This window comes from Synchiropus splendidus, chromosome 12, assembly GCF_027744825.2.
Source record: "Synchiropus splendidus isolate RoL2022-P1 chromosome 12, RoL_Sspl_1.0, whole genome shotgun sequence".
Taxonomy (NCBI): Eukaryota; Metazoa; Chordata; class Actinopteri; order Syngnathiformes; family Callionymidae; genus Synchiropus; species Synchiropus splendidus.
This window is the reverse complement of record NC_071345.1, coordinates 6,052,841-6,079,139: the sequence shown is the minus strand read 5'-3', so window position 1 is coordinate 6,079,139 and position 26,299 is coordinate 6,052,841. Positions and strand designations below refer to the sequence as shown.

The 26,299-nt window shown below is 43.6% G+C and overlaps 2 protein-coding genes across 4 annotated transcripts; one reads left to right on the top strand and one right to left on the bottom strand.

Annotated features, from left to right (window-relative positions):
• The first annotated feature begins 3,562 nt into the window (after window positions 1–3,562).
• ylpm1 (YLP motif containing 1) lies at window positions 3,563–24,090 on the top strand. 3 transcript variants are annotated; one of them, XM_053880799.1, is made up of 22 exons: window positions 3,563–4,395; window positions 5,244–5,456; window positions 5,588–5,776; window positions 5,866–6,323; window positions 6,794–9,562; window positions 9,635–9,758; window positions 9,868–9,997; window positions 10,071–10,160; window positions 10,238–10,418; window positions 10,529–10,552; window positions 10,632–10,822; window positions 12,127–12,266; window positions 12,339–12,401; window positions 12,466–12,585; window positions 12,669–12,845; window positions 12,926–13,009; window positions 13,076–13,159; window positions 13,238–13,312; window positions 17,161–17,212; window positions 18,995–19,122; window positions 19,282–19,464; window positions 19,708–24,089. In XM_053880799.1, the coding sequence occupies exons 1-21, from the start codon at window positions 3,904–3,906 to the stop codon at window positions 19,426–19,428; spliced, it is 5,931 nt and encodes a 1,976-aa protein (XP_053736774.1). In that variant the 5' UTR covers window positions 3,563–3,903; the 3' UTR covers window positions 19,429–19,464; window positions 19,708–24,089. The 3 variants fall into 3 exon arrangements, with proteins under 3 accessions (XP_053736774.1, XP_053736773.1, XP_053736775.1); XM_053880798.1 differs by having other exon boundaries at window positions 19,282–24,090; XM_053880800.1 differs by lacking the exon at window positions 10,529–10,552 and having other exon boundaries at window positions 3,565–4,395; window positions 19,282–24,089.
• On the bottom strand, window positions 20,835–25,423 carry LOC128768588 (prospero homeobox protein 1-like). The gene is made up of 4 exons (XM_053881550.1): window positions 24,707–25,423; window positions 24,338–24,439; window positions 24,032–24,226; window positions 20,835–21,860 (listed from the first exon to the last, which is right to left on the bottom strand). The coding sequence occupies exons 1-4, from the start codon at window positions 25,421–25,423 to the stop codon at window positions 21,699–21,701; spliced, it is 1,176 nt and encodes a 391-aa protein (XP_053737525.1). The 3' UTR covers window positions 20,835–21,698.
• Between the last annotated feature and the right edge of the window lie 876 nt (window positions 25,424–26,299).

Below are 26,299 nucleotides of genomic sequence, written 5' to 3'. Positions count from 1 at the left end.
CAGTAAAAATGTTCTGCACGAAGCAGTTCCACACTAAAGAGACTTGAAAGCAACGTCGGATCTGAGGTGGCGGTTTAACCACAGCGTAGATCTCATTTGGATATTTCACATCCACTACGCCGCCAAGAGCAAACGTGCTGACACAGCAGAGTGGGGGTGATGCCCTTTAGCGCGCGCTATCTTATCTGCACAGCATCTCCTCTATTCAAAGCCATGTGTGATTGGGCAGCGGGATGTTGTGCGGGTCTTAAACCGGGTGCAGTTGATGGAGGCATGGTCTCTAATTTGTGAAGAGAGGTATTACAGAGCAGACAATTAGAGCGAGGTTCGATTGGAGCGCCGCGGCTCGGATGCTGACAGTCAAGAGGAGGCTTTCAAATGTCATACCAATTAATCTATCCAGCCATCAAACAATATTCTGGAAACAAAGTGAGGGGAGGGGGAGGGGCCCCCCGATCAATCCGCATCACTTTTCTTCTCACCGGGTTATGGGAAAATTGATTTGTCAAACAAAGCATTTTGGAAGCAGTGCATGCACTTGTTTGGGATCCATTAGCCTCCATTGAGCATTTTGTTTAACATAGGATTTTCATCACAGAGAAAATGCAGTGTCCTCAATACTGGGAGCTACAACTTTACGATTTCTGATTTCTTTGTTCCTGCTCAAACAGCTCTGGAAAGTGCTGATGGGGATGGACAAGGGCAAACTCCACCTTTTATTATTATTCCCTCCGAGACTTTCAAGTCTGCATCCTCCCGCTTTCATCTCTGAAACACACAGAATACAGTAAATTTGAGTGAAATGTTGCAGCTGGCTCCAAAAATGTGAGATTCTGTGGGTATGTTTAAGCTTCAGTCATGGAGCAGAGGATTTACTGCTGCAACTCCTGTGATATTAGGGAAAAAACAATACCTAATACTACACATTTAATTCAAAAATAAAATCAATAAAATATGATATACCTTTTTAGAATATTTACATTTTTATAAACTATATATATATATATATATATATATATATATATATATATATATATATATATATATATACAGAGAGAGAGAAAGAGAGAGAGAGCACAATAAATCAGGATGGTGGCTATATTCTAGTTTTTATATCACCTTATTTAAACTAAAGCTCTTTTAATGTCTTGAAAATATTTGTATAAGAATTTCAAGTACATTCAGAGTAGTGGAAACTCTGGCCATTGTGTAGTGAAAAACATCCCTAAACAAAAGCTGATGCTTTTGTTTGCTTTTGTTCAGGTATTCCTCCATGTTTGTTGTTGTTGTTCTCATCCTTGCTGCCACGTGTCTTGTGCATCAGTGGGAGCAGTGGAGCAGGAACTGCTGCACTGACAAAGGTTCCCTGTTGTCTGGAGAGCAAACTGTTCAATTAATTTTTTTTTTTTTTTGTAATTGATCAATTGTAATAATGTTGTAATTAATCAATCATAATTAACTCATTAAAGTCCGACCATTTATCATTATTATTGCTGAATAAAATGTAATTTTGCTGAAAATTCAAATTGTTTTAAGTCTGGTAAAAACTACAAATTGAGATGTGAATAATTATTGCATATTTATATACAACTAATGTAACCTAAAGCTCAAGGTGAATAGTAATAATAATTTGAATAAAAATATTTGTGAAAAATAAGGCATCACAGGCAAATATTTTCATAGCTTCTCAGTTCGCCGATTCAAGAATCTCTCAAAGAAGCCACCTGCTCTCCGTTCTTTCTGCAGTCATAGAGACAGTTGCTTCACATTCTTGATCCATATTTGCTCAGTACACTGTATCAGTCCCCTGCCACTGTGTGGAGCGTGGCAGCTCTCAACTGTATCATGAATCCCCTGCGCAGTGTATTGTTCTGCGGCAGAACTGTATCACATTGTGCCCGTCACGCTGTTTTACAGAGTGGAGGACTTCCTCTGTGGGATTTCTTCCTCCCTCATCCCCCGATAAAGTATCTCCCCCTAAAGACTAGGCCTCCGTGACCTTGTCTTATTCATTGAGGGCGTCTTAAGTGAAAGAACTGGATCCTGAATGGGCCATTTCCCCTCTTTTAACACCCCTTTAATGCCATCAGTGAAATATGAAGTCATTAGCCGATATTAAAACACTGCTGACAAACTAATTAACGGGAGACATTAAACAGGGCGGCCTTGATTAATCCACTTTAACGATTCTTTTTAAGTGGTTCTGGTCAAAATTAATACAGATTTACTGGTGATCTTAAGAACAAAAATACTCTTATGTGTGTCAGACCTCAAGGGCGGCCTAAAGGCAGTGGTGCTTTGCCTCCCGCTGGTTTGCCTTCGTCTAACCTTCGCTCTCTTGTTGGTAAACACTCCATCACAAAAGCACCGACAACTGTGGGCTTTGTTGGACCAGACGCAAAAATTTAGGCATCAACTAAAATGACGAAACTCTCAATGCAACTGAGCTGAAAGTACAGTAATAAAAATTCATTGACGCGCACAAACGATCACTTAGCTACATTTAGTATCTGAAATAAATTAAAACTACTGTTAAAACTATTGTTTTGCGGGTTAATATTAGAAACCCTTATTAATATCCCTTATTAATCCTTTATTGTCGACGTTGCTTCAGGTTTGGGGTCAAGCGTCTGTCGTGATAAACGGGAATTTGTCTCCCTCTAGTGTTTACAAGACACATTGAACAGCTTGAGACCACGCGGTGTATTTCATTCCCCAACACACGGGTTACGGTTATAAAGCATGATAAATTGACGGTCATGTCATGTGTTCCCTCACGATACAGTTTCTTAAATAATCTTTTTATTCGATCTTATATTGTATTTACGCTGTGTTTTGATGTTGTGTACTGTGTTTCTGACTTAAATGGATCCCATGTTTTATTTTTTGTTTAGATAATAATACTACTACTACTACTACTACTACTACTAATAATAATAATAATAATAATATGTATTATAGTATTTTAAGTTAGCTACTGACTATCGAATAGCAGTGCGTCACTCAAAGAAACAAAGATTCGAAAGTAGTACTTAATATTTAATAAGACTTAATAGTTTGGCCGTTTGGGAGTGTCTCATACTGACATAATACCTTCCCGAGACGCTCACCCTGAACCTAACCATCGAAAACAAATGACAAAACTTAACCAGGACTCTGAAGCGAACTAAATCCAATCAAAATAACCTAGTTATATATGAAGTTTTAACACGCGAAATGAGGGTTAAAGAAGTGATGGCCGCTCCTAACAGAGCAAAATGTCTTCAAAAGGAGGTGTTTCTTAAGAATGGTCCACACAACATTAGTCACCAGACTCACTCAAACAAATAAAAAGTCTTCAACATAAATATTTTTTGCTCGAGATTTTTTGCTGGAAGTTGCACTTGCGAAAACGACAAAAGGCTCAGACTCTTTTCCAGTAAAATAGCTTTGCATCAAAGGTGATTTAAGCGTGTTTGGAATTCTACAATTTACAAGAAAATATTGATGGTGATTAGTCATCCATATTCACATTTAGCCCCGTAAGTTGCGCAGTAAAAAGGCACTAGAAATACTGGTTTACTATATTTACTGAGGCTTAAAATTCCAGTTTATTACTTAACAGGAAGTGACTTGAAGGAATGGATGACGTGTTTCCGTTAGCAGGGCTCCTGGAGCTGTAGCAGTCACATCGAGCCGAAGCGTGCGGACTGACGCGGCCGTGTGTTTTTTGTTTGATGAAAACACGGCAGTCAACCTCCGTTTGTGTTGCATTGGCATTCATCACGGTTTCATCCGCTCCCGGTCATATCATGTAGCTAACGCCTTCCATTGAGTTGGCTAGCGTGACGAGGTGTTAGCCTGGTTAGCATCACTGGCTAGATGTGAGCACAAAGGCCGAAGGAACCGGCGAACTGGGTAAAAATGCATCCCTCTTGGGGCAACTACGGCGCTCCGCCGCCGCAAAACTTCGGAGGACCTGGACCTCGCAAACCGCTTGGGCCGCCTCCTGGTGCGGCGACCGGGTTCGGCGGCTTTGAAGCTTCTTCAGGCGGCTCGCTGTTTTCCAGCCTGCAGGAGCAGCACCTCCAGCAGATGCAGCAGCTCCAGATGCTACATCAGAAGCAGCTGCAGAGCGTCCTACACCACGGCTCTGCCGCCGGAACCTACGGTGGATATACCGGGTCGGGCTATTATAAGCAGGACGAGTCCATCCGCCCCCCGATGAGAGGCTCCCACGCTGCCCCTCATGAACAAGTGCAACCACCCCCGCCGTGTCAGCCGCACCCGGCAGAGTTAAAGCCGGCACCTCCGCCACCCGAGCCTGCGGTGTCACAAGCCCCAGGTATCCACAAACCATCAGAAGCCAAGGCCAATGACTCATCGATGAAGGAAGACAAGACCACATCTTTGCAGGTAATTCATGTCCACGCAAGTAATGAGTACCGCACATTCTGACAGCTTTACTTTCACATTAAATTATGCTGGATATTCGCCCTCGGTACTCGTCCTCATAAAAGCAGTCACACGTTTTGTGTTTGTATATCCCATGTGTATATGTGTTTATATGTATAACAACCATCAAACTTTATAGAAGACTGTATGGAATATCGGCTCACTCAAAATTCAGGCACTTCTGTAATAGTGGAAACAAATTTCCTTTTATCTTACCTTGAATTTGTGAGTGTAAATTCATTTACTCAGAGGAACTTCAAATTAAAAGTAGTACTCTACTCTCTAATATAAAGTTTTATGTGTCACAGTCACATTATCCATTTTGGGATCAAGTGTACCTGTGTCACCTGTGGCGTGTCAAATCCGTGTCCTTGGCAGAAAAGTGTTAGATGGCTTTTATTGTTTTCCTACAGTGGGGAAATTAAACATTAATATTCAATGTTATTATGATATGTTGCTTCATTAGATGCCTGGGCACTTGCTGTTATAGCGAGCCGATGAGGATTATACAGTTTTCTGTAGTAGTGCCGACATTGCAAAGCTTTAAAATCAAACAAAAACAAAATGTAACACAGGTAGTATGTATTTGCCCTGGTTGAGGTCAATGTGATATTCATTGATGACCAATTGTGTCGTCCTCTGGGCTAAATTTGTTGGTTGTGCACAAAGATTTGATGTTTTGTTGCAGCATCTTAATCATACTCGCACTGCTCGGTCATGAATGAAATCAAATTCTGTAGTAGAAGTACTGGTGCAGTTCATATGTGATAAGTTGTCCAAACAAGGTTCTTGATTGTATGCACACTCAGGATCAACAGCAACTTTGGTACAAGCAACATCTCGAGAATCTGCAGAAATTAAAGCAAGATAAATCTCAAAATAAGAAAGCTAGTGATGGTCCTTTGCTACCACAACCACCCAAGGGCCAGCCACCGCCACCCCCTGCAGAACCAACAAAAAATGCACCTCCTCCACCACCTCCAAAAGATGAGCCACCTGTGCCGCCTCCACCACCATCCGAGGTCAGTGTGTCCGGGAGATTTCTCTGACCTACTCATACCATATAGTCAAGTCCAGTTCTGTTTGTGGTTCATAATGTGTGCCAAATTTGTGTACTACAGATAATAATTGCTCCTGCTTTTGGTATTTTAAGGGGGAGAATCCACCAAATCCAGAAGAGTCAGCCCGTCTCCAGCAGCTGCAGGCAGCAGCAGCTCAGTGGCAACACGTGCAGCAGGAGCGAGCACGCGTGCATTACCAGGCACTCATGCAGCATCATGAAAAGCTGCAGAATATGCTTGAACAGTACCAGCATCTTATCAAACAACCTCCAAACTTCCCGGTATGTGAGAGACATTTTTCACATGTTTTTCATTTGTTTCTTGACTTCTGAGTCCAACATTGATGCCATCATCTTTTTCTGTTTTACAGTCGATGTCTGCAGAATTGCAACTGAAGCATTATGAAATGCAAAAACTGCAGTTCACTCCTTTGTACCAAAACTGGGAACAATCCTACATCCTTTGGTTCGAGCAGTTCCAGACCTACCCACACAAAGATCAACTTAAAGACTATGGAAACCAGTGGAAGCAATGGCAAGAGCAGATGAACGCTACAAATGCCCACCTTGAGGAACGGATAGCTGCACTCAGTGCTTTGGTACCATACCACTCAAGTCAGCACAACATGGGAATGGTGGGACAGTTTGGCCAATTTCCTGGACAAGACTTACAAGTGCAGCAACAAGTTAATCCCAGCTTGCAAAATCCTCCGATCTCTGCTGGTCCGCCACCCACACAGACTACTGGACCTCCACCGAGAGTAGTTGGCCCTGGAATGCAAGGTCCCTTGCAAGCTAATTCAAATTTCAACATGGCTAGAGGACCCAGGTCGGTACAAGTTCATAAAAGTTCCTTTTTTTTTTTAGTTTTACCTTACTAATTTGTGTGATGGTGTTTGCTAAATAATCTTTTGCTTAATCAGATAACACTGCAAGTGTCAGACGGTCCCTTTGTCATGGAATATTTAGTACATAGAATTAGTTTTTTTCTGTGCTGGTGTTTAAGCAAGGATTTTACAACATGAAATGCCATCTATGCAAATCTTCAGCACGATGCCTGAGCATCATTGTCAACATTAACCATGTAGCGAAATATATATGGACTATGGACTTTAATAGTTATTTTACTGTTAAGAAAGATCTTAACGAAAAGCTTATTTGTGTTCTTCAATGCCTGAAATTGGAAATGACAATGTGGCATCTGGAGCAGTTTTTCATTTTAGACATAGTTTACGTTTACATTGTATTTCCGACAGAATGTTTCATCATTATTTTTTTCTGTGTTTTTGCTCGCCACAGAGAAAGCGCCCCTCGATTCGAACATGCTCAACACCCACCTCGGTTTGATCAACCACGACAGCGTTTTGATGCCCCCCCACGCTTTGATCAACCACGGCATCGGTTTGATGGCCCCCCTCGGTTTAACCAACCGCGCCAGCGTTTTGATGGTCCCCCCCAGTTTGAACAACCCCGTCAGCGTTTTGATGCACCCCCACAGTTCGATCAACCACGGCAACGTTTTGATGGACCCCCTCGGCTTGATCAACCACGTCAGCGGTTTGATGCCCCCCCTCGGTTTGATCAACCACGTCAGCGATTTGATGCCCCTCCTCGGTTCGATCAACCACCTGAGCGGTTTGATGGTCCTGGCCATTTCGAGCCGCCCAGATTTGACCAGCCACAGAATCGCTTTAATGGTCCACCAAGATTTGCTACAACACAAGCAAGGGGTCATCCGCCGCGTTTTGGACCGCCACCTAGACATCAAACCCCTACAGCTGGTTTGGAACATCCTGGGCCCCCACAAAACATCCAAGGACCTCAAGCTAAATCAGAAGAAAGTGAAAAACCACCTATTTCTGACTCGAAGACTCTTGATAAACCAACCAATCAGTCTACTTCTGGAAAAGATAACAAGGTAGCTGCATCTGATAAAAAAGGTGTTGCTGTCGATATGGCTGATGACAATGATTTCAGCAATGGCTTTTTCGTTCAAAGTGATCCCATACCGCAAAGTTTAAATGCAAACACAATGACAGAGAGTGATGATCATAAGGAAGCCTCCGGTGTTGTAGATGAAAAGAAACCTGCAGACATCAATCCAACATCAAATGCATTAGATTCTGTGCCTTTACAAAACAAAGAGAAACCTGATGGATCGGTCGTCCTAGAAAACAAAACTCCAGACCTGCCCAAGGACGACAACTCTCAAGTTTCTAAACAAACTCAATTAAGATCTGCTACGTCTCTTGGTAGAGGACGTGGTCAGCCCTCATTTCCAGTGCGTGGGCGAGGACGTGGCCAACCAGAACCAGGGGATTTCAGAGGTCACGAAAGTGATCCTGGGGAAAAGACGGGTGACATGGGCTATAACTATATGCCACCAGAAGAGGATATGACAATGCAAGAAGGTGATGATTCTTACTGGCAAGATGCCTCCCAGGAGGAATATGAGGAGTCACAACTACATAGTGATGACATCTGGATGCCAGAGGAAGACTTTGAAATGGAAGGAGAATATTATGATGGACCGTCTGAAGGACCGCCAAGGGGAAGAGGAGGACCTTTCCATATGAGAGGAGGCCCTATGCATATGAGGGGCGGCCCCCCACATATGAGAGGGGGTCCCTCCCATTTGAGAGGAGGGCCCATGCATCCCATAAGCGGTTCGCCTTATATGAGAGGTGGTCCTCCAAATATGAGAGGTGGTCCTCCACATATGAGAGGTGGACCCCAGGCAATGAGAGGTGGGCCCCAGGCAATGGCTCGTGGTGGTCCACCAATGGGGAGGGGTGGTTTTCCGGGGGATAGAGGTGGTCCATTCATGGGAAGAGGAGGGCTGCCCATGGGAAGAGGAGTCCTGCCAATGGGAAGAGGCGGCCCTCCCTCGGGAAGAGGTTTTCCACCCATGGGACGGGGTGGCCCACCCATGGCGAGAGGGGGTATGCCCATGGTAAGGGGTGGCCCACACATGGGGAGAAGCATGCCACTCAGGGGAAGAGGGGTTCCACCAAGGGGCAGAGGGGGTCCTCCTCCCATTGATGGAGAACTGGGAGACACTCATTGGGACGATCATGAGTCATTTGAGTACATGGAGCAAGGAGAAAATTACTGGGAAGAAGGAATGCCACCAATGAGGGGTATGAGGCCACCCTTCCCGCCCGGCCGTCGTCCACCTCGAGGCCATCCCGCTATGAACTACCCGGGTTTGTCTCGCCCTATGGCTCCTGGATCAGCTGATGACGATTCATTAGCCTACGAAGGTGATGACGGTGTGGATCCAGAAGGACACCCTTTTACCCCTTCGAACCGTGGTGTTGGAAGAGGAAGACCCCGGCTTCCACCGCCACCACCCCATGAATTGGTTGGATTAGATCCTGAGCGGCAGCGTTTTGACGGCGAGGGGTTAGAATATGGAAGGGAGCCACCCAGTGGGAGGGGAGCACCAATGCCTCCCCGATCAGAGAGGGGAAGATTAATAGGCCGTGGAGCTGGGCGGGGCTTGTGGCATCCCGGACAATCTGATGAGGGTTATAAAGAAGGACATCTTGAGGCGTTTGTTGAGGATTATGGTCATGGGAAAGGTCGCCGGATGCCAGAAGACTGTCCTCCAGATTATTATGAACATGAGAGAAGATACTTAGAATGGGAAAGAGAGCAGCCTCTTCGTGACCGTGACTATCCTGCGCACATGTCTTTAGCAGAGCGCTACAGAGATGATCGTTATGCTGAGGAGTTGGAAAGGAGGCGTCCGTATCCATATGATGAACACGACAGGCTTGGAGAGGAATTTAGAGCTCATGAGTACAGGGAAGATCCAGTGTACCGGAGAGATGAGCCGCCTCATTCACGGCTGTCTGAATGGGATCGACCTCTCAGAGAGAGGATGTTTGATGATCGCCGGGAAATCCCACCTTCTGATATACCTCCTGCTACAGCGCCGGCACTAGCAACAGAAAGCTCAGATGATCCAAATTCCACAGAAGACAATGCCTCCAGTGTTCTGGCTTTATCGCAACGTCAGCATGAAATCATCCTGAAGGCTGCACAAGAGCTTAAACTTATCAGGTAAATTGGTCTGTATTTTAAATATTTTTTAATTTGACTGAAATTACTGACATGTCAGTGATGCGTTTTCAGAGAGATGAAGGAGGGAAAGACCCCATCGAGTGAGGTTCAGGCTGCACCTGCTGAGAGCCTACCAGATCTTCCTGCTGGGCTACTTGGCTTAGAGATCCCCGCAGACGTTAGAAATGCCCTGAAGGTGAGAATTTCAAAACCACAATTTTAAAAACAAGTCAATGTTGGATCAGCAGTCGTTTCAACTTGTATGTCGGAGGGCTGTTCAGTGATGATGAATCTGTCACGTGTAGGGAATGACTGCACCACTACCGACCCCTTCAGCTGAAAGTCAGTCGTGGAATACAAAACCTGACGCAGCAGATTACAACCCGCCCACTTCTTCAATAATTCCAAAAACCGTAGATTATGGACATGGACACGGTAAGACTGAAAGTCATAATCGAGTGAAAATTCCGATCATGTCACCATAAGCTTGTCTGATACTCTCTTGTAGAGCCTGGTGCTACAGTGGAGCGGATCTCTTATGGTGAAAGAATAGTGCTCAGGCCCGACCCCGGTCACTCAGAAAGGGCTTATGATAAAGGTATGTTTTTTTTGTCTTCCTTTAATGTTGCTGATGTATGTTTACTTGACCTCATTTTTGCATGATCCTTTTTCTAGAACTGTTTGGTCACAGGGATCTATATAGCCGAGACCCGTACTACGAGAGACGAGGTGACCCTTATCTGGATCGCAGGGAATACAGCAGAGAGAGAGAGTTGTACAGGGATAAACTTCCTCCGGAGTATGAAAGGGACAGATATGAAAGAGATCGATACCCACCAAGAGGAAGAGAAGAAAGGTACCAAAGTTCTCCCTAATTAATATCCCTTTCGACTGCAAACTATTAGGATCTGCCCTGTATCTGTTTATTATAATGCATTTCCCTTATTTGTCTGCTTTTAATTCAAGCTCTCAGTCACTGGTTGAAGAAAGGTACTACATCACATTGTGAAGCACCACTTTGTTTCAGGGATGACAGTTTAAAGAAATAAACCATTGTTGTCCTTTGTAGATCACCACTGGCATCGCACCTTCGACCTGGGTACAGAGAAAGGGACCTGGAGTTCAGAGAGAAAGACCGAAGCCGTAGTCGTGAGCGGGATGATCATTACGGAAGACCAAGCGGTGACAGACCTCCGTACGAGCGCCCCGGAGCTGAGCGCAGTGGGATTGAGCGTTACGGCCACAGCTCGTCACCATATGGTAGGTTGTGTTTCTGAATGCACTCCTGAGCGTGAACAGATATTCGAAGGAAATGCTGTGGCCAGACAGTCACTTATAGTCGAGTAAAACATGTAGTTTAAGGGCTTTCGTCACACAAAGCCTCATGTACTATGTGTCTCTCTCTTATTATGTACTGAATGTGGCTTGTCTTTGTTGCTTTGCATTTTATTCTAACCTTAATGACATGAAACATCATTTTCACTTTTACTTTTGTTTCAATGTGAAAATGTATTCATGCATTTTATCTGTCAGATTTAAGTTTTATGGGGAAAATAGTTGGCCTGGATTGCATTTACTTTTTATACTAAACATGTTACTTTTTATACAAAACATATCAGTGAGGAATCTAAACTGTCCGTAAGTGTGTGTGAGTGGTTGTCTGTCTAACCTGTGCCCTGGAGTGACCTGTTCAGGGTCCTGCTCTGTGTAGGAGAGGGGCGTGTGTTTACACAGAGTGGAGGACGCTAGTATGATCCACCGTTGAGTGGCGATGTGGTCCTCTGTACGTAGCCAGCATCGCTTTCAGCATCAGAACCTCACAGGATGTCACAACAGCAGTGATTACTGCTTGTTGGAATTGGTTCTTCTGAAAACCAATGGCTATTTGGAAGCGGATAAGTGCATAAGAAGAATCGCTTCCGCTCACAATGAGATGGCTGTGGACAGGCTTTTAGCTAGGATTTTGAAACAGGCCATCCAAAACCCTGTCCCCTCCCGACGCACCATGTCAACGACTGACAACTAACAACTTGCTTTGTAATAAACAAAGCTGTAAACATCTATTTGTACCAAAATAGCTTGATAAACAAGCATCTGAGTCAAATAATAAACATTAACAGATATGAACTCAGTAACTTTGCCACTTTGAGATGCAGGGGTCCCCAAGGCAATTGTTTTACTTGGCTGACCCTGATGAATTAAATAATAATAATAACAAAAATGTTTTATCATAAGTCTTTCCCTCAGTACAAAGCAATGAGTTAGTTTTGTGAACAATTGTTTAAAGTTTGGAACCTATCTGCGGTTTCCTCCTGTCATCAGCGTCAGACATCCCATCCACAGCAGTGCACTTCTGTGTCGCGACTTGCGAGATGTGGATCACCGCGCGATTACGGCGGTAAACAAATATGGCGACCGTGGTGGCTAATCCAGGAGCCATGGCATTTCTGCTGATCTCTCAAGATCTCTGTTTTAACTTAGGTCCTTTGATGTACAGTATGTCTCACCTCAGTTTTTGACATAAAGTTTCTATTTCTTACCATATTTTAAATTATTTCCTACAGTGGACAGAAGAAACTATCCAGATGAGAGAGGCCCTCCTGTTGCAGTACCTCAGCCACCTGTACGGGTCGAGAAGAAGCCGGAAATCAAGAATGTAGACGATATCCTCAAAGTGCCCGGCAGAAATTCTCGACCAGAGAGGGTTCGTGCAGTTGCTGCTTTTGTTTGAATTCTTCTTTTTGCTTTGAGTAATATGAATTATATTTTGGTTCAGATTGTCATCATTATGAGAGGACTTCCAGGAAGTGGCAAAAGCCATGTTGCAAAGCTCATAAGGGTGAGTGCACATCAATGTTTTAACTCAAGCAAATCAAATTCTGATGTTTACCTTTGTCATTTAGGATAAAGAGGTGGAGTGTGGTGGCGCCCCTCCAAGGGTCATTGTTTTAGATGACTACTTCATGACTGAAGTTGAGAAAATCCAGAAAGATCCAGACACAGGGAAGAGAGTGAAAACCAAGGTTAGTACACATATGATCAAAATAGTAATATATTGTCCTGATATTTCATTTATTCCGACTTGAGCTAACTGGGTTTCTCACAGGTTCTTGAATACGAGTACGAACAAGAGATGGAGGATACCTACCGGAGCAGCATGTTTAAAACATTCAAGAAAACTTTGGATGATGGATTTTTCCCATTCATCATTTTGGACACGGTTAATGACAGAGTCCGACACTTTGAACAATTCTGGAGTGCTGCTAAAACGAAAGGCTTCGAGGTGGATGTGAAGTCATGAATCTTTATCTCACACTTTTCACCTCTTCTTCTTCTGCTGACGCTGTTTTTTTCCTTTTGCAGGTGTACGTTGCTGAAATATCTGCAGACACGCAGACCTGCGTGAAGAGAAACATCCATGGCCGCAGCCAAAAGGAAATCACAAAGGTCTGTGAAACTGCACTTGAGGAAATCATTTGGGGATGAAACTAACAAATGAGATTGTTTCCATAGATGCACAGTAACTGGGAAGCATCACCACGTCACATGGTGCGTTTAGATGTTCGGTCCCTTCTACAAGATGCTGCTATTGAGGAGGTATATCAGCTTAAGTAATTGAAGCACCCATGTCAATTTGTGTTGTGGAAGTCTTTTAAAATCATGTGCTTTGTTTAGGTGGAAATGGAAGACTTTAATCCTGATGATGAGCCTAAAGAGCCGAAGAGAGATGAGGAAGAAGAAGCTGATCTGGTAAGACCCAAATAAATTCTCTCACTTGTAGTTAGTCTATTGTGAGTTTTAGTATAGGATATATGGTGAGTTTTAGTTTACATCATCAATATTTTAGTTTGGATGCTAGAGATTATTAGCATCAACTAAATATATAATAAGTATTAAATGAATCCTGACCGTGACAAGGTTATATGTTGTTGCACTGAGCCGCACTGAGTGGAAATTGGTATAATACAGGCAAAAACCTTTGAAACCTGTCACGGCTTAGGAAAATCATTATGAATATTCAATCCCACATCAAACATACACACAGTGACTCAGAAAATGTTGAATAATTTGTCACTGATCTTAGCTAGTCTTTTTGCTTACCTTTTTGTTCCGGAATTACACTTCAATGAGAACAGTAACCTGAATCAGAATCCTGAACTGGGGAGGGCCTGTGGGATGATTTGCTTGCTCGGGCTTAATGCCTCGATAAACATGTCATCTAGTTTTGCAAACTTTTAGTTTTTGCTTCAAAACCTTTGTGTGATAAAAGAAGATATTGGCTCATTTGAACAGAAAAATACCAAACAACCATCACAAATGTAATATTTCAACCCGTTGTACTGTACTTTTGGTCTGTTTTTTTTTGCCTATAAAGCTCATAATTTGTAAAAGAGTCATCTTTTACAGACTATCACTCTGTGCATTGAGTTGTCTTGAAAAGAAAAGAAAACGGAATGTAAAACCGTATGTTTCCTCGAAAAATGTTGCATTAATAGAAAAAGGTAATTTGTATTCCTTGTCTTTTAGTATATGTAAAAAGATACTTCAATTATAAATGGTGTTTCACCTCTGTAGTATTCCAATTGTAATCTTAAAATTCAAGTTCTAATCGTTCAGTCACTGTGCTGATTCATAGAATCAAATTGTGCGTTTCTGCGCATCCATCCTCGCAGTTGAGATGTATCACTGTTTGCGATGACGCAAATGGTCCACACCAATAGAATACTGGGCTTCATTTTGAGTCGGTCCTCAGCCTCCACACTTTCGCAGGGTACACACATAACGATAATTGGGCTGTTTTTGTCCCAATTCTGCTCCTTCCCAACCAAGAACGGTAAACCCTGAACTCTTGTAGGATTATTCAAAGAGAGATTCCTTATGTCTGCTGTGTGTTGGAAGTGCGCTCATCGTATAATAGTCTGTGGAAAACGTCTTCAATATACCAAATAACAATATACCAAAAATCTTGTTGGGACAGCCGATTGCTCATGACCTGAAATGTGACATGGAACTGAATGTAGCCAATAAAAAAAATGATCAGAGTGAGAAATACTGAAGGAAGGAGTTTGTTTTGACCTTCATTGAATTGACGGCAATAAATATTTTTCCTCATTAAAAGTAAATCTCATTTCAATAAGCAGCTGTCCTCACCTGGTCCTTTCCTTCATATGTCTGAGTGGATATGTTTCGCAAGCAACTCATCGTCTTTGTCATTATGTTACTGATGGTTCTGTCAGGATTCTGCCGTGAAAAACACATAAAATTGCCATCCTCCGATGACCTTTCATCTTGCACATCGTGTTTTGCGCTTGTCCTGATGTTTCAGCTTCGTTTCATAACACATGATCTCGCAAAACGGAGGAGTTTCTCGCTCGGGTCGTGAGGCAGAATCTTTGTTTGTGTAGTGATGCGACGTGTTGGGTCTCTTACAAATATTTTACAAAAATGTTTTATTCAAAAAGATTTTGGAAATCCTTATGTGTGTACCCAGATTTAATTTGGTTATGAGACATGAGACACTAGGAACCCTCCACACCCATCTTAGGGCGGATGCTGTTATTTGGTTCGTCTTTTCAACAGTAGGTCTTGCAATGCACTTAGCACTTTCTATGGACCCACACCGAGGGCTGCTTTCTTTTTTTTTAAAATCCACTTGCAAGCATTGTTGGTTTGGAAAATGTCTTTGTGAACCAAGGTACGACTGAAGGGAAACTTTGTTTTCTAGTAAAGCTGTCATGCATAAACCTTTAAACTTCAGTAGCCTCTATTTAGGCTGGGCAATCTGGTCTTGAATTCATATCCCAAAGTATTTTGGCTGAATGGCGATGTGTGATGTGAAACAGTAGTTTAACAGAGCAAATATGCCTCAGGTATTGTGTCACAACCCATTTTAATAAGAGACGAGGCGCCTGTATGAGGTCGATCCAGCAAGCAGAGACCAAAGCTGTCGGCTGTGCTCGCTGCACAGTAGCAGTACCTTCATTTTAAGTAGCAAAACTAAACAGTTAACCATCTCAGGATGGTAATATTGCCTCAGCTTCATATTGCTCCATTTGTCTCAATACCACCGGTAGTGGATATATTGGTCTAGCGTCCTGAATGACCCGAAATGTTGGGTCATTCAGCTGATGACTGATGTACAAAATCTTGGCCCGGCATTTTCCGTCGTTCTTTATTTTGCTTTGAAATGTTGTTCTGCAAGTAAAATATTGGGATTGGGTCTTCATACTTCATCAAGCGTGTTGAATCTCTGCAACCATTTTTGCTCGGTCAGAGTAATTGCATGAAGTCAACACTATGTTATTAGTCATTTTGTGGGGGGCTTCCGTCTGACATCTGGCTCGGGGCAAAACTTTGGTTTTTGCTCCTCAAGCTTAAACCCCCTGCTAGCGATGCACCTCGCTTCCTTCTGGTTGCAATCTGACAGCTGTTCCGACTCCGCTGTGCGACTTACTATACACTTCTTCAGAAATCCGTTTTAAAACAGCCTTTGGCTGATAGTGTCCTGACTGTAGCAGGTGTTTAAAACCAGAGCTGCTGTACACAAACATGGTTGTTAAGCAATGGCAGTTTTGGTCTTAAAAACCTTGTGCAAAAAAATGTATATTTAATACACTGATGTGTATTAAGGTGTTTGTCTACACCAGATGTTCCCATAGATGGTCTTGATCTTCTATAATATCACTGTGGTTGTTGAATTAGATAGTGAGATGTGAAAGCATGAATACACTCTTCAATTAAGGCTTCATAACTTCATAACATGTCTGGTTGACATGGTTCTGAGTGGCAAAACGCTACCAAGCACAGTCTACAAAATCTTCTCTGTCAAATTTCACTGACTGTTCATCCCAAAATAAATATGACCTTCAGTTGACAATTATGTGCAAATAGAACTGAGATCCAACATTAGTTGCTCCTGCAGTTGGTGGCAGGTTGGCACACGTGTAAATATTTGTTTCATGGTGGAACTATTCACTGGACATTCAAAGCAGCTTTTGCAAGAATGTAGATAGTTTCTGGCAAACATCACTCGGAAAAATCTGGAATGGTGGTTGAAAGTTTCTCAAAAACAGTTTCCATTAACTCTGTCTCTGGGTACAATAGAGAAACAGTGAATACCTGTCAGTCTGTCGGCCACTCAAGCAATTGTTCCACTTCAATAGTGACATTTTAAACATGGTGTAATGAAGACTATTACAAGCTTTCCAACAACAACAACTGTCCTAGAGCAACCTTAGCAACCTACTGTTTCCTACTCATTGTTTACTGTTGGACAGATGATCAGACTGATTCCAAATCAAATGTGTTTTGAAATTGTTGAAGAATGAAATATATAACGTTTTGTGAATATAAATGTCAAAATATGACACTCTCATTTTCACACAGCAATAACATCAGATTGTTAGTTTCTAACAATGCTCTCACCAAATGTTTTCTCAGTTAAAAATGTTTAACTGAATTGATGCATGCTTTCTATATTGTTTCGTCTCTAAGCTGAAACTCTATTAACTCTTGATAAACCAGTGTCTTCTCTTTCCAGCCCCACTTCTTCTCCTATCCTTGATGTTTAACTACTGTAGTGTCTTTATATAATTTAGGGCTACATTCCAAAAAGCAAATGGGAGATGGACACGTCAGAAGCGAAGCTCGGTAAGTTTTGTCTCGTCACATTTCAGCTTGTGATCTTGTCACACATTTTTGCTATGGTCTACTTGGAACAATGTCACTTTCATTGACAATTTGTTGGTAGATGTGAGTGCAGCTGTCAATTTGTCTTATCTGATAGATAAATCTGACATTTGCCTTTTCTCCCAGCAAGTGTCTCTGAATCATAGGAACTTGATACTTGGTATGGAAAGTCCCAAACTGAACCTAGTGAACTGAGTGTCTGACAGGGCAAACTCCAGCTAGTTTTGTGTCCCTTTAAGACTAGAAACCTCAATGCACATTAATCTCAGCTCATATATTTATGGATAAAGACACTCAATACCAGGGAATGTTTGGATTAATGCTGTTTGGGAGGCTCAACAATTTTTATAAACATCATCATTTATAATCGACAGTTGCAGTGCAGTCTTTAATCATCTGACTAGAGGGCTGCATTTCTTTGCTCCAAATCCCATAAAGGATGAATATTTGTTTTATATAATATAAGTGAATGTATTATAGGTGGTTTCACACTGCGGGTTCTGTCTCGAGACAAAGCTCTTTCGGCTCAGAAGTCCGAGACGTAAACACAAGCGAGTCGGGTTTTGGCTGCAGACTTGATCCCAGTTGCAGAGCTGCACTTTGTCTCGGGAAACTCTCAGCGGGTGGTGAGCTTCCCGCCTCAGGTGACTCGCTAGACGCCGGAAACTACATGTACAGCGCAGCTCCACAAAACACGATAAATGCCGGGCAGTAAAGGAAGGGTCTGATCTCTGTCTGGGTGCACAACATCGTTCATAAACAACTTCGCAGAACACTGAAGTGTGCACCTGGGAGTTGTGGGAGAGTGGTCTTATGGAGGAGTGCAGTGGATTGGGACTCGCTATGTGTGCAGGTGTCACGTGTTTTGCATGAGGACAGCAAAGAGGAAAGACTTTTTTTCCCAAGTTACTGAAGATCACCATCTCTCCATTGATCACATCTGATGTCTGGCTCTGTACTTCACTGACTGAATCCTTCTCGATCGTCAGTAATCTCTCGCCCTGTGTTCAACGTGTTGTGAGAGCAGCGTGGATCAGTCAAGACGCTCTGTATTACGCATCTTATTTCCGCTATTTCCTTGTGAAATAAACATGACAAGACTCTTTCATGTTTAGTTTTGGCTGTGAAACGCCACATTCTGTTACAGCCGTGACGGAGCTCCGTCATCAGTTCATATCTGAGGTGAGGACGAGTCGTAGTGCTAAGAATTGACAGAAATATTAGGTGGTCAAGCCGATGGTGGTGAACAGGTTGTCGCGCGGCTCATGACGACTTCCTTGAGACGTGCTTTGTTGTGGGTCTCAAAGCAGCTATTTCGCAAGCGCCGCCAGCTGAGGAGGAAAAAAGGACATGCCTGAGGTGCAGAGGTGTGAGGCTGCACAGCAGGGGGCAAATCAAAGTCAGGTCACCTGAGACAGAACCCGCAGTGTGAAGCTGCCCTAAATGACTGTCTCAATGAATCGTAGTTCTCAATACTGATGAATTTCTCTGGACATGTTACGGAGATTGTCTGCTCGAGGGTCGGAATCCCAAACTGCTAAAGATAAACAACGTTGTGTCTGTGTTTGGCCGACACACGAGGCGCCACGGTGATCTAGTCTGCGAACATTTTTAATCCACAGTATTTGGCAACTTGAGTTGGAGCATGCTGTGTAGAATTTTCGAGCCAAAAACCAAAACCTGCTGTTGAACCTTTTTTCTGTGAGCATATGTCACCTGAACTATGACCCTTGATTTGCACAGACAAGCTGGACGGTCTGGGCAGCGGTGGGAAGAGGAAGCGGGAGAGTGTACACATGGCAGGTCTGGAGGATTATCTGCAGTTGCCCGACGACTACGCCACACGCATGTCTGCGCCGGGAAAGAAACGGGTACTTTATTTTCCTCTCATAGCAGCATATACGTCCCATGCGTGTGTTTGTGTTTGGGCTTTTCCATGTCAACACAAGGACACTAAGGACTGAAAAGTATGAAATGTATTGGACTTGAGTCGAAGAAGGTGCTAACAGATGCACCCTGTCATTGTTTAGGTCCGGTGGGCTGATCTGGAAGAGCAGAAGGACGTGGACAGGAAACGTGCCATCGGTTTTGTGGTGGGACAAACGGACTGGGAGAAAATTACGGATGAGAGCGGGCAAATCGCACAACGAGCTCTCAACCGAACCAAGTATTTCTGAGAAGATTTCGTGTATTTGTTTTTCCTCTGTAAAAAGGTTGGTACGATTCATTTCTCCTTCGTAGCCAGGACATTAGGCTGTAAACCGAATGATGCCATTCATGCGACGGGATTATTGATACTGTTTTTATTGTTGGTGATAAAAGAAAAACGCATCAGACTTTGGCAGAACAAGCTATACTTGGTCTTCTTGATGACAGAATTGAGATAAATACTGTATGTTTGGTGGTTTTTGTTTACTTGCCTGTTCTTCAATCATAATCCCCTGCTCTTCTTTCAGGTGCCCTGAATGTGAAACACGGCTTTGTGCGGATGACAGGATCGCAACTGTAACGTCTTGTTTTATCATTCAAAAGTTCTTTTTTCTGTTTTATTTAAATGAAGACTTCATTTCTTCTAGTCACTTGAGCTGTCCTCGCACCGAACTCTGCTGTTTTTTTATGGTGTTTGCTTCCTGTAGCAACATTTCTGGTCTTTGTAGATGACAATAAAAACTCATAACCAAACCTGGAATGGAGTTTTGAGTCTCACACACAGCTTTGTTCATTGTTACGCACCACACAGTGTACAGCTTCTTATTGGCTTGTATTGAAACATGCTGCTACTCCGACATCACTCATGTGTTACCTTGTTTACTTACAGCGTTTATATTATAGATCCTTTGTAAATCTACTTCCAGTGTCTATTTTATTGACTTGAAACTGCGAACTGCAGCATCTTCTGTGGTGGCCGTGACTTCCAGTCCTCAGGCATTCAGCTGTCACTCAGGCACCTTATGTATTTGTTCATTTGGATGTTCTCTCAAAACCCTCTACATGCTTTGAAGTCTCACATTTCATCTCTTTGTAACACAGCGTGGTTGGCCTTTGCTGCACCACAATGTTTGTACTTTGAATGTCTTCACATTTTGTATCTTCGTTTCCACGGAGATGCAAGATGGTATTGCAGTTAGATATCTCCCACTGTGGGACAAATAAATCTCATCTAATCCACATCTGAACTAGAAACATGCTTCAGATGTCTACTGGAATAATTTAGTCTAAACATGACCATGATGACAATTTTCCATGACCCGCCTTGTCTAGTTCAGATATATTCAGTTCTTCAGAACATCAATAGCTACAACCTCTTGTTGCCGCTGACTTGCCGACATGTATTTGTGAAAGAAGTGCAATATATTTTAATATGGCCTGAAAAATATTCTCTCAAAATACAGTTTTCCTTTAAATGATATTTGAAGCACCATCCCGCTGTTTTATTCAAGTAGTAGTAATTTTATCCATCTATTCTAACATAGTGATATAATGGAGTTCTGACAGACAATTATGTTGCTCCACCAAAATGTACGTATATATATATATCCAAAAAAAAGAAGGAAATGTGTTTCGGTGTGTCATTATTCCTTTATTGTGTTCTCATGAGAATACATACCTTATTACATGATTCACCTTCATCGTATGTGCGTCACCATTTGTGGCAGTATTTCAACGTCAGTACGAAATTCAGAGCTTGAATAGATTTACTCACCGACCAGAACATGAAGGTTTGAAACAAAGTGCTGGTGTCTTCATTGACCTGCACAAGTGGGACAACTCCTCTCTTCCACTGGCAGGTAAAAGTTTGTAGTGTGAAATTAGTGTCGCGTTTCGAAGCACAATCTTTAGGAACTTTCCGGCGACTCACGAGATGAAGCTCACGTTGCGATTTGAAGTATTTGATGTAGTTCTGGTGTGGCACAAAACATTTGATGACCGAGGACCACATGAAGTCTCATCCAGGGATACAAATGGCCCCCAGGCCAAACTTTGGACGCCCGTGATGCGTCGTCATCGCATTACCCTTCTATGTTTCTGAATCGTGGGAGGAAACTGGAGTGCCTGGACGTGACACCCATGTGTGCTCAAGGAGAACATAGAATGGATCAAGGCTCCAATGCATTAACTTCACCGTAATAAAGAAATGGCTTTGAGACAGGCAAATGCCGTGTTAGATAAAGGCAATACTCATGAATGTAAAGGAGGTTTGGGTTTCACCTTTGGATGAAATCACCTTTAACATGTAAATTGTTGGATATTAAAAATGTCCCTCTCGTGTGTGGCCTCATTCATGACTGTGCAAGGTTACTTTGCCCCTAAAGATCAGAGTGTCACTCCAAGACTGCGTGAATGATGAACTGTTCTTCTTTAGATGAAGACATTTGATCGCATGTTTGTGACTAAACAAGTAAGTCCACAATGTGACGTTGAAGCTGTGGCACCTGACGCACGCGTCTCATCCATGACTCCGAAACTCGGCTGGAACCTCACAGTCCAGTTTGCAGATCACTTTGTAGATCGCCTTTTTCCATGAGGGATCGCCGTCCTTTCCCATGGAAATAGCCACGTAGAACTCTCGCAGTGTAATCTCCGCTACCTCCAGGAACTGATCTGGGACCTGGTGACCCAAAAAGCACATCATGAGCTCACTAAAGACGCAAAGAGCTCCCCTTAGTGGCCAAGTTGCATTCAAATCGCTGTTGTGGAATTTCTCCTATAAGCTATTCCGATGGCAAGGACCTTGCTGTTAAGCATGAAAAGAGGACTTTTATTGGACGGAAGAGGCAGGACAGATACTTACCAAAAACTGGGTGACTGAGTTACAGAAACTCTCCAGATTGGATCATGCTGGAATGATATCTCACGAGAGATGTCGCAATGCAATACCACAATACTGTCATGAAAGTCACAACACTGAGGCAAGCTTCCAGCAGCGGGTTCATCCACCAAACACTTGACAGCTCATTGTATCATTTCTGCTTATAAGTGGGCATTTATTTAAAGTATCGCTTGCAATTAAACAAGTATTTCTTATTTATACCAAACATTATTTACAGTTGCCGTCTTCACCAGCCTAGATTCTATGATCAACTTTTGAAATTCTGACACCTAGTAACAAAGGTCGACCACACGCCCCTCACTGAGCTTGGAGCGTCTGTTCCGTCCCTTGCTCAGACTTCTCTGGGAATGTTCTGGAATCACCTCTTAGCTGTGACTACTCACTAGGTAATGTTTGGTGCACTCAGGCCCAGAGGGTTAATGTTAGATGTGAAACACGGTAAGTTGTGATGGTCGTCTTTTCGGGGTTTTAAGTCTTAACCTGTACCTGAGCATCATTGGTGTTTTTGACAGTCGTGGAATGAGAGCAAGGATGTGACAAAGAAAAAAAAAAGACTGCAATTTCTGACATAAAAACTCATCTTGTCTAACTCTGTCTCTGGGTGTAGATTTAAAAAAAAAAAAAATCTTGACATTGAGTTTGGCCTGAAATTTGTTAATGGCGCCCTCTGGTGTTAACTAGCAAGCAGTCGTCCTCCCCTCTGAAGGGGAAATGAACGTGAGCTTGACCCTTGTGACCTTGTCTCACTCTGACCTGTCAGTATAGGAGAGACGTGCCTAAATGACCTTGTGTGGAGAGTCGACAGACCACATGAGGTTCAGGTGTGAGTGAGGTGCGGGAGGAGAGCAGGTTCATGTTAGGCTTTCAATACACAAATGATATTCAGTGAATGTCATGGCAATGTTGCGTATCACAGTGGAGGGAAAGGATTTGTACAGAGGAACTGTCGCAGGTAGGTCAACAAGGATGATGTAGCTTTCAAGCCAGGGTGCGGAGCAACACAGGGGTGGGAGGAGAAGTAAGAACTGGACTAGAAGATTCCAGTTTTTATGCCACTCATGCAATAAAGGTCCACCAAAGGAAACAATCTTGTGCTCTCTCATCTTTAGACCCTGATGTTCCCACGTTCAATATGTCACCTGAACCTGTCAAGTGTTGCGAGAATGTGTCCAATGGATTTTAATGTTCTTTCGTCTCGCGTACGCAAATGCTGCCCAATAGTTAAAACATTTTGTGTTTTGTTCCTTTTGCTTTTTCAACCAAGTATCTGGTTTGAGTGGAAGACTTGGTTTTAGTTCTTTCAGATGTTTTCTTACTTTATCTTACTTTTTTAAAATAAAAAAGCCTAACCTTGAGTCTTAAAGAATCATTTCAGCTTGATGTCAGACAGCAGCAGCGTCTGAGGACCTGCAAGCTGAAGGTTCTGAATGAAAAAGGTTTTCCTCATAAATGTTTGTTTCTGGTCGGATCATGTGATCACCAGCCTTCACACGAGAGTCATGTCGCTTCTCCAATCACAACGCCCTCCACAGCCTCACTGCTAACCTTTTACAATAGGTAGACATGCTGCTCTCTGAGCTGAGTGAACTTTCAGGTCAGGCAACTCAGTCTTAGCTTAGAAGGTAGTTGACAGAGCAATGGCGTCTTGTCTGTGGACGGCTGCCGTGGAGAACATGCAGCCACCTATCGTCTGGTTTAGCAGCTGAAGGAGGCAGGTGGTCATAATTTAATGGCACATCATAGTGCAGCTGATGCTTTGGCTGCAGATAAATTTGGATTTTTCCTCTTTGGACACTTATTTTTCAGTTTAATTTTCAATTCATCGGCTGTGTTGAGGCTCTGCAACATTGGCCGTGACTGTTTCTTTAGTCCAATACATTTGACCCTGACTCAAACACATTTCAACTGTACCATAGATGGACTAGTTTGATGTTGAAGTTGTACCTCACCTGAAAGTCGTTTGCCTTGTTGTAGTGCACGTTGAGCGTTCTGAAAAGCTCCGATTCTCGCCCCACAGTCAGAGCGCACCCATCGGACCGCCCCGCCACGACGGCGTGCCGGGCGAACTTCTCCATCTGGATGTAGAAGAACTCCCGGAAGTTACTGAACCACTTGATGAGCTGGGAGCTGATGCAGCGCGTGAACTGTGGGAGGTAGGTGAGGTTGGTTTGGAAGCACTTGAAGCCTGGCGTGTTGACGTTTCTAATAAAGCAAGAGGTGCAAGACTTGGTCTGCGAGTGTGTGTGTTCTTTCACCTGCACGTCATGGAAACACATCCTCAGCACCAGGGAGCTCGGGTACCGAGTGAAGAAGAACATGAGCTTTGCTTTCTTTAGATGCTTCGTGGTCAAACCCTCCTGCAGGCGCTTGAGTAAGGAAGTCCATTTGTACTCGTATGCCATATATACAGGGGTTGGACAAAAAGCTTTAAGGTGTTTCCATTATTCATATATCTAGATGCACAGCAGACAGGATGGTGGTGTTGTGGTTTTCAGCGTCAGAACATGCTAGTTTGCCATCAACATGTGGACTGTGCTGCGCGATCATCTAAAGGATGTGACCGATATTTGGGATGTGATGAACCTAAGAATCATAAATGAATGTTGAAGACCAATAAAGGATACGTTCAGCAGATACAAGTGACTCCTCAGCAGGCTGTTGGACTCCACTTGTGGATGGCAGAGGGTCTCCCAAATCATCTGCTCCGTCGCTGGCCCCTGAACCGGTCTGGAGTTGACCTTCAGTCTGACTTTGGAAGCGTCGTGTGGAGACCCTGGAAAGGTTGGATGCGCCGTGTCGTTGGACTGAGGATGATCAGTCGCCATCTGGCTCATGGTGAGAGGCTGGGCTTCAGTCCGAGCGCTCCGTGTGGAGGGGAGTGGACCTCCTCCTACGTTCTGCTGCATGCTCCTGAAGACCGAGTCGACGCTCCTGCTGACCGCTCTGGACAGTTCCACCTTCAGAGCATCTGCCAACACCTGCATGTTTTCAGGTCTGGACTGAAAGTAGTTCATCAGCTTGGTCTTCTTCCATCCCTGGTGCCGGCTGTTCCAGCTCCCCTCTAACACCTCCTCTGCCCGCCTGTGTTCTCTGGACCACGTCGCTCTCATCTCTTCTTCTCTTGTCGTGCTCGATTCCTCCTGCAGCTTCACTGACACATCGGATCGGCTCATCACCTTGACAATGCTCTCCACTCTGGCGCGCTTTGCCTGGTGACCTCTGTGAGCTTGCGGTTTCCAAGGCTCCACTCTCATGCCTTGCTGCAGGTCAGGACTAAAACCAATGCTGCTGCCGCCTGACACCAGTGGGAGCGGCGGCTCAGCATCCTCCCCTCGACTCATGATCTCTGCACTCAAAACACAACTCAGCAACGGAGCAAAAGTTCAACCTCAGAGTGGAGTCAGACTCAGAATCCTACCTGTCCTGGTCTGCAGAGATGGAAGGAAGCGGCAGATGTAGAGGGCAACTTGAATATTTCTACTGTCGGTTCATTAACATGAGAAAGCTCCATAACATCGAAGGGGGCGTGGCCTCTTCAGTGGGTCGGACCAATCGTGGCTTGTCAGAGTGAAGAACAAAGCTCCGCTGCAGGGTGACATGATGGAGAAAACATGATTCTCAAAGTTTCTTATACAGAAGGATTCACTGGAGTCAAAATGTCAAGGCAAAACCTCAGTGATCTGTTGCATCACAACCTCCGAAATATGAGTCCACAAACATTATGTCCATGTTTATGTCTCATAGCAACTGAAAAGCTCTGTTGCAATAGAAATCTTTCACATACAAAGAGATTACACACATTAATATTCAGTTAAATCGGCAGCTGAACCCCAAAATATCACCTTTCAGCCGAGGTTTTTGCTTTAAAATGGGAAACTATATTCTATATTCCATATGAATAATGGCACCCTGCTTCTTGCCCTGTGTAGCTGGGAAGGACAAGGAATGAGTGGTCAGATCGCCCAGCTTTTAGGGGAGCAGAAGAAGAAACACAGCCATCTTCAAAGCCTCTTTATGCGCTGGGCTCTTCTCATCTCCGCCAGCGTCTTGAGGGTGGCCTGTCTCCGCCGCCTCTTGACTAGCTGGAGTGGCTGCAGCTGCGTGTCAACCCTCTCCACCGGTTCTGTTTACTTTAATAACGGCGGCCTGAATGGCTCCTGATGCACATCTCTGTTTCCCTGCCAGCACCGACACAAGCGTCTCCACGCCGATGACGA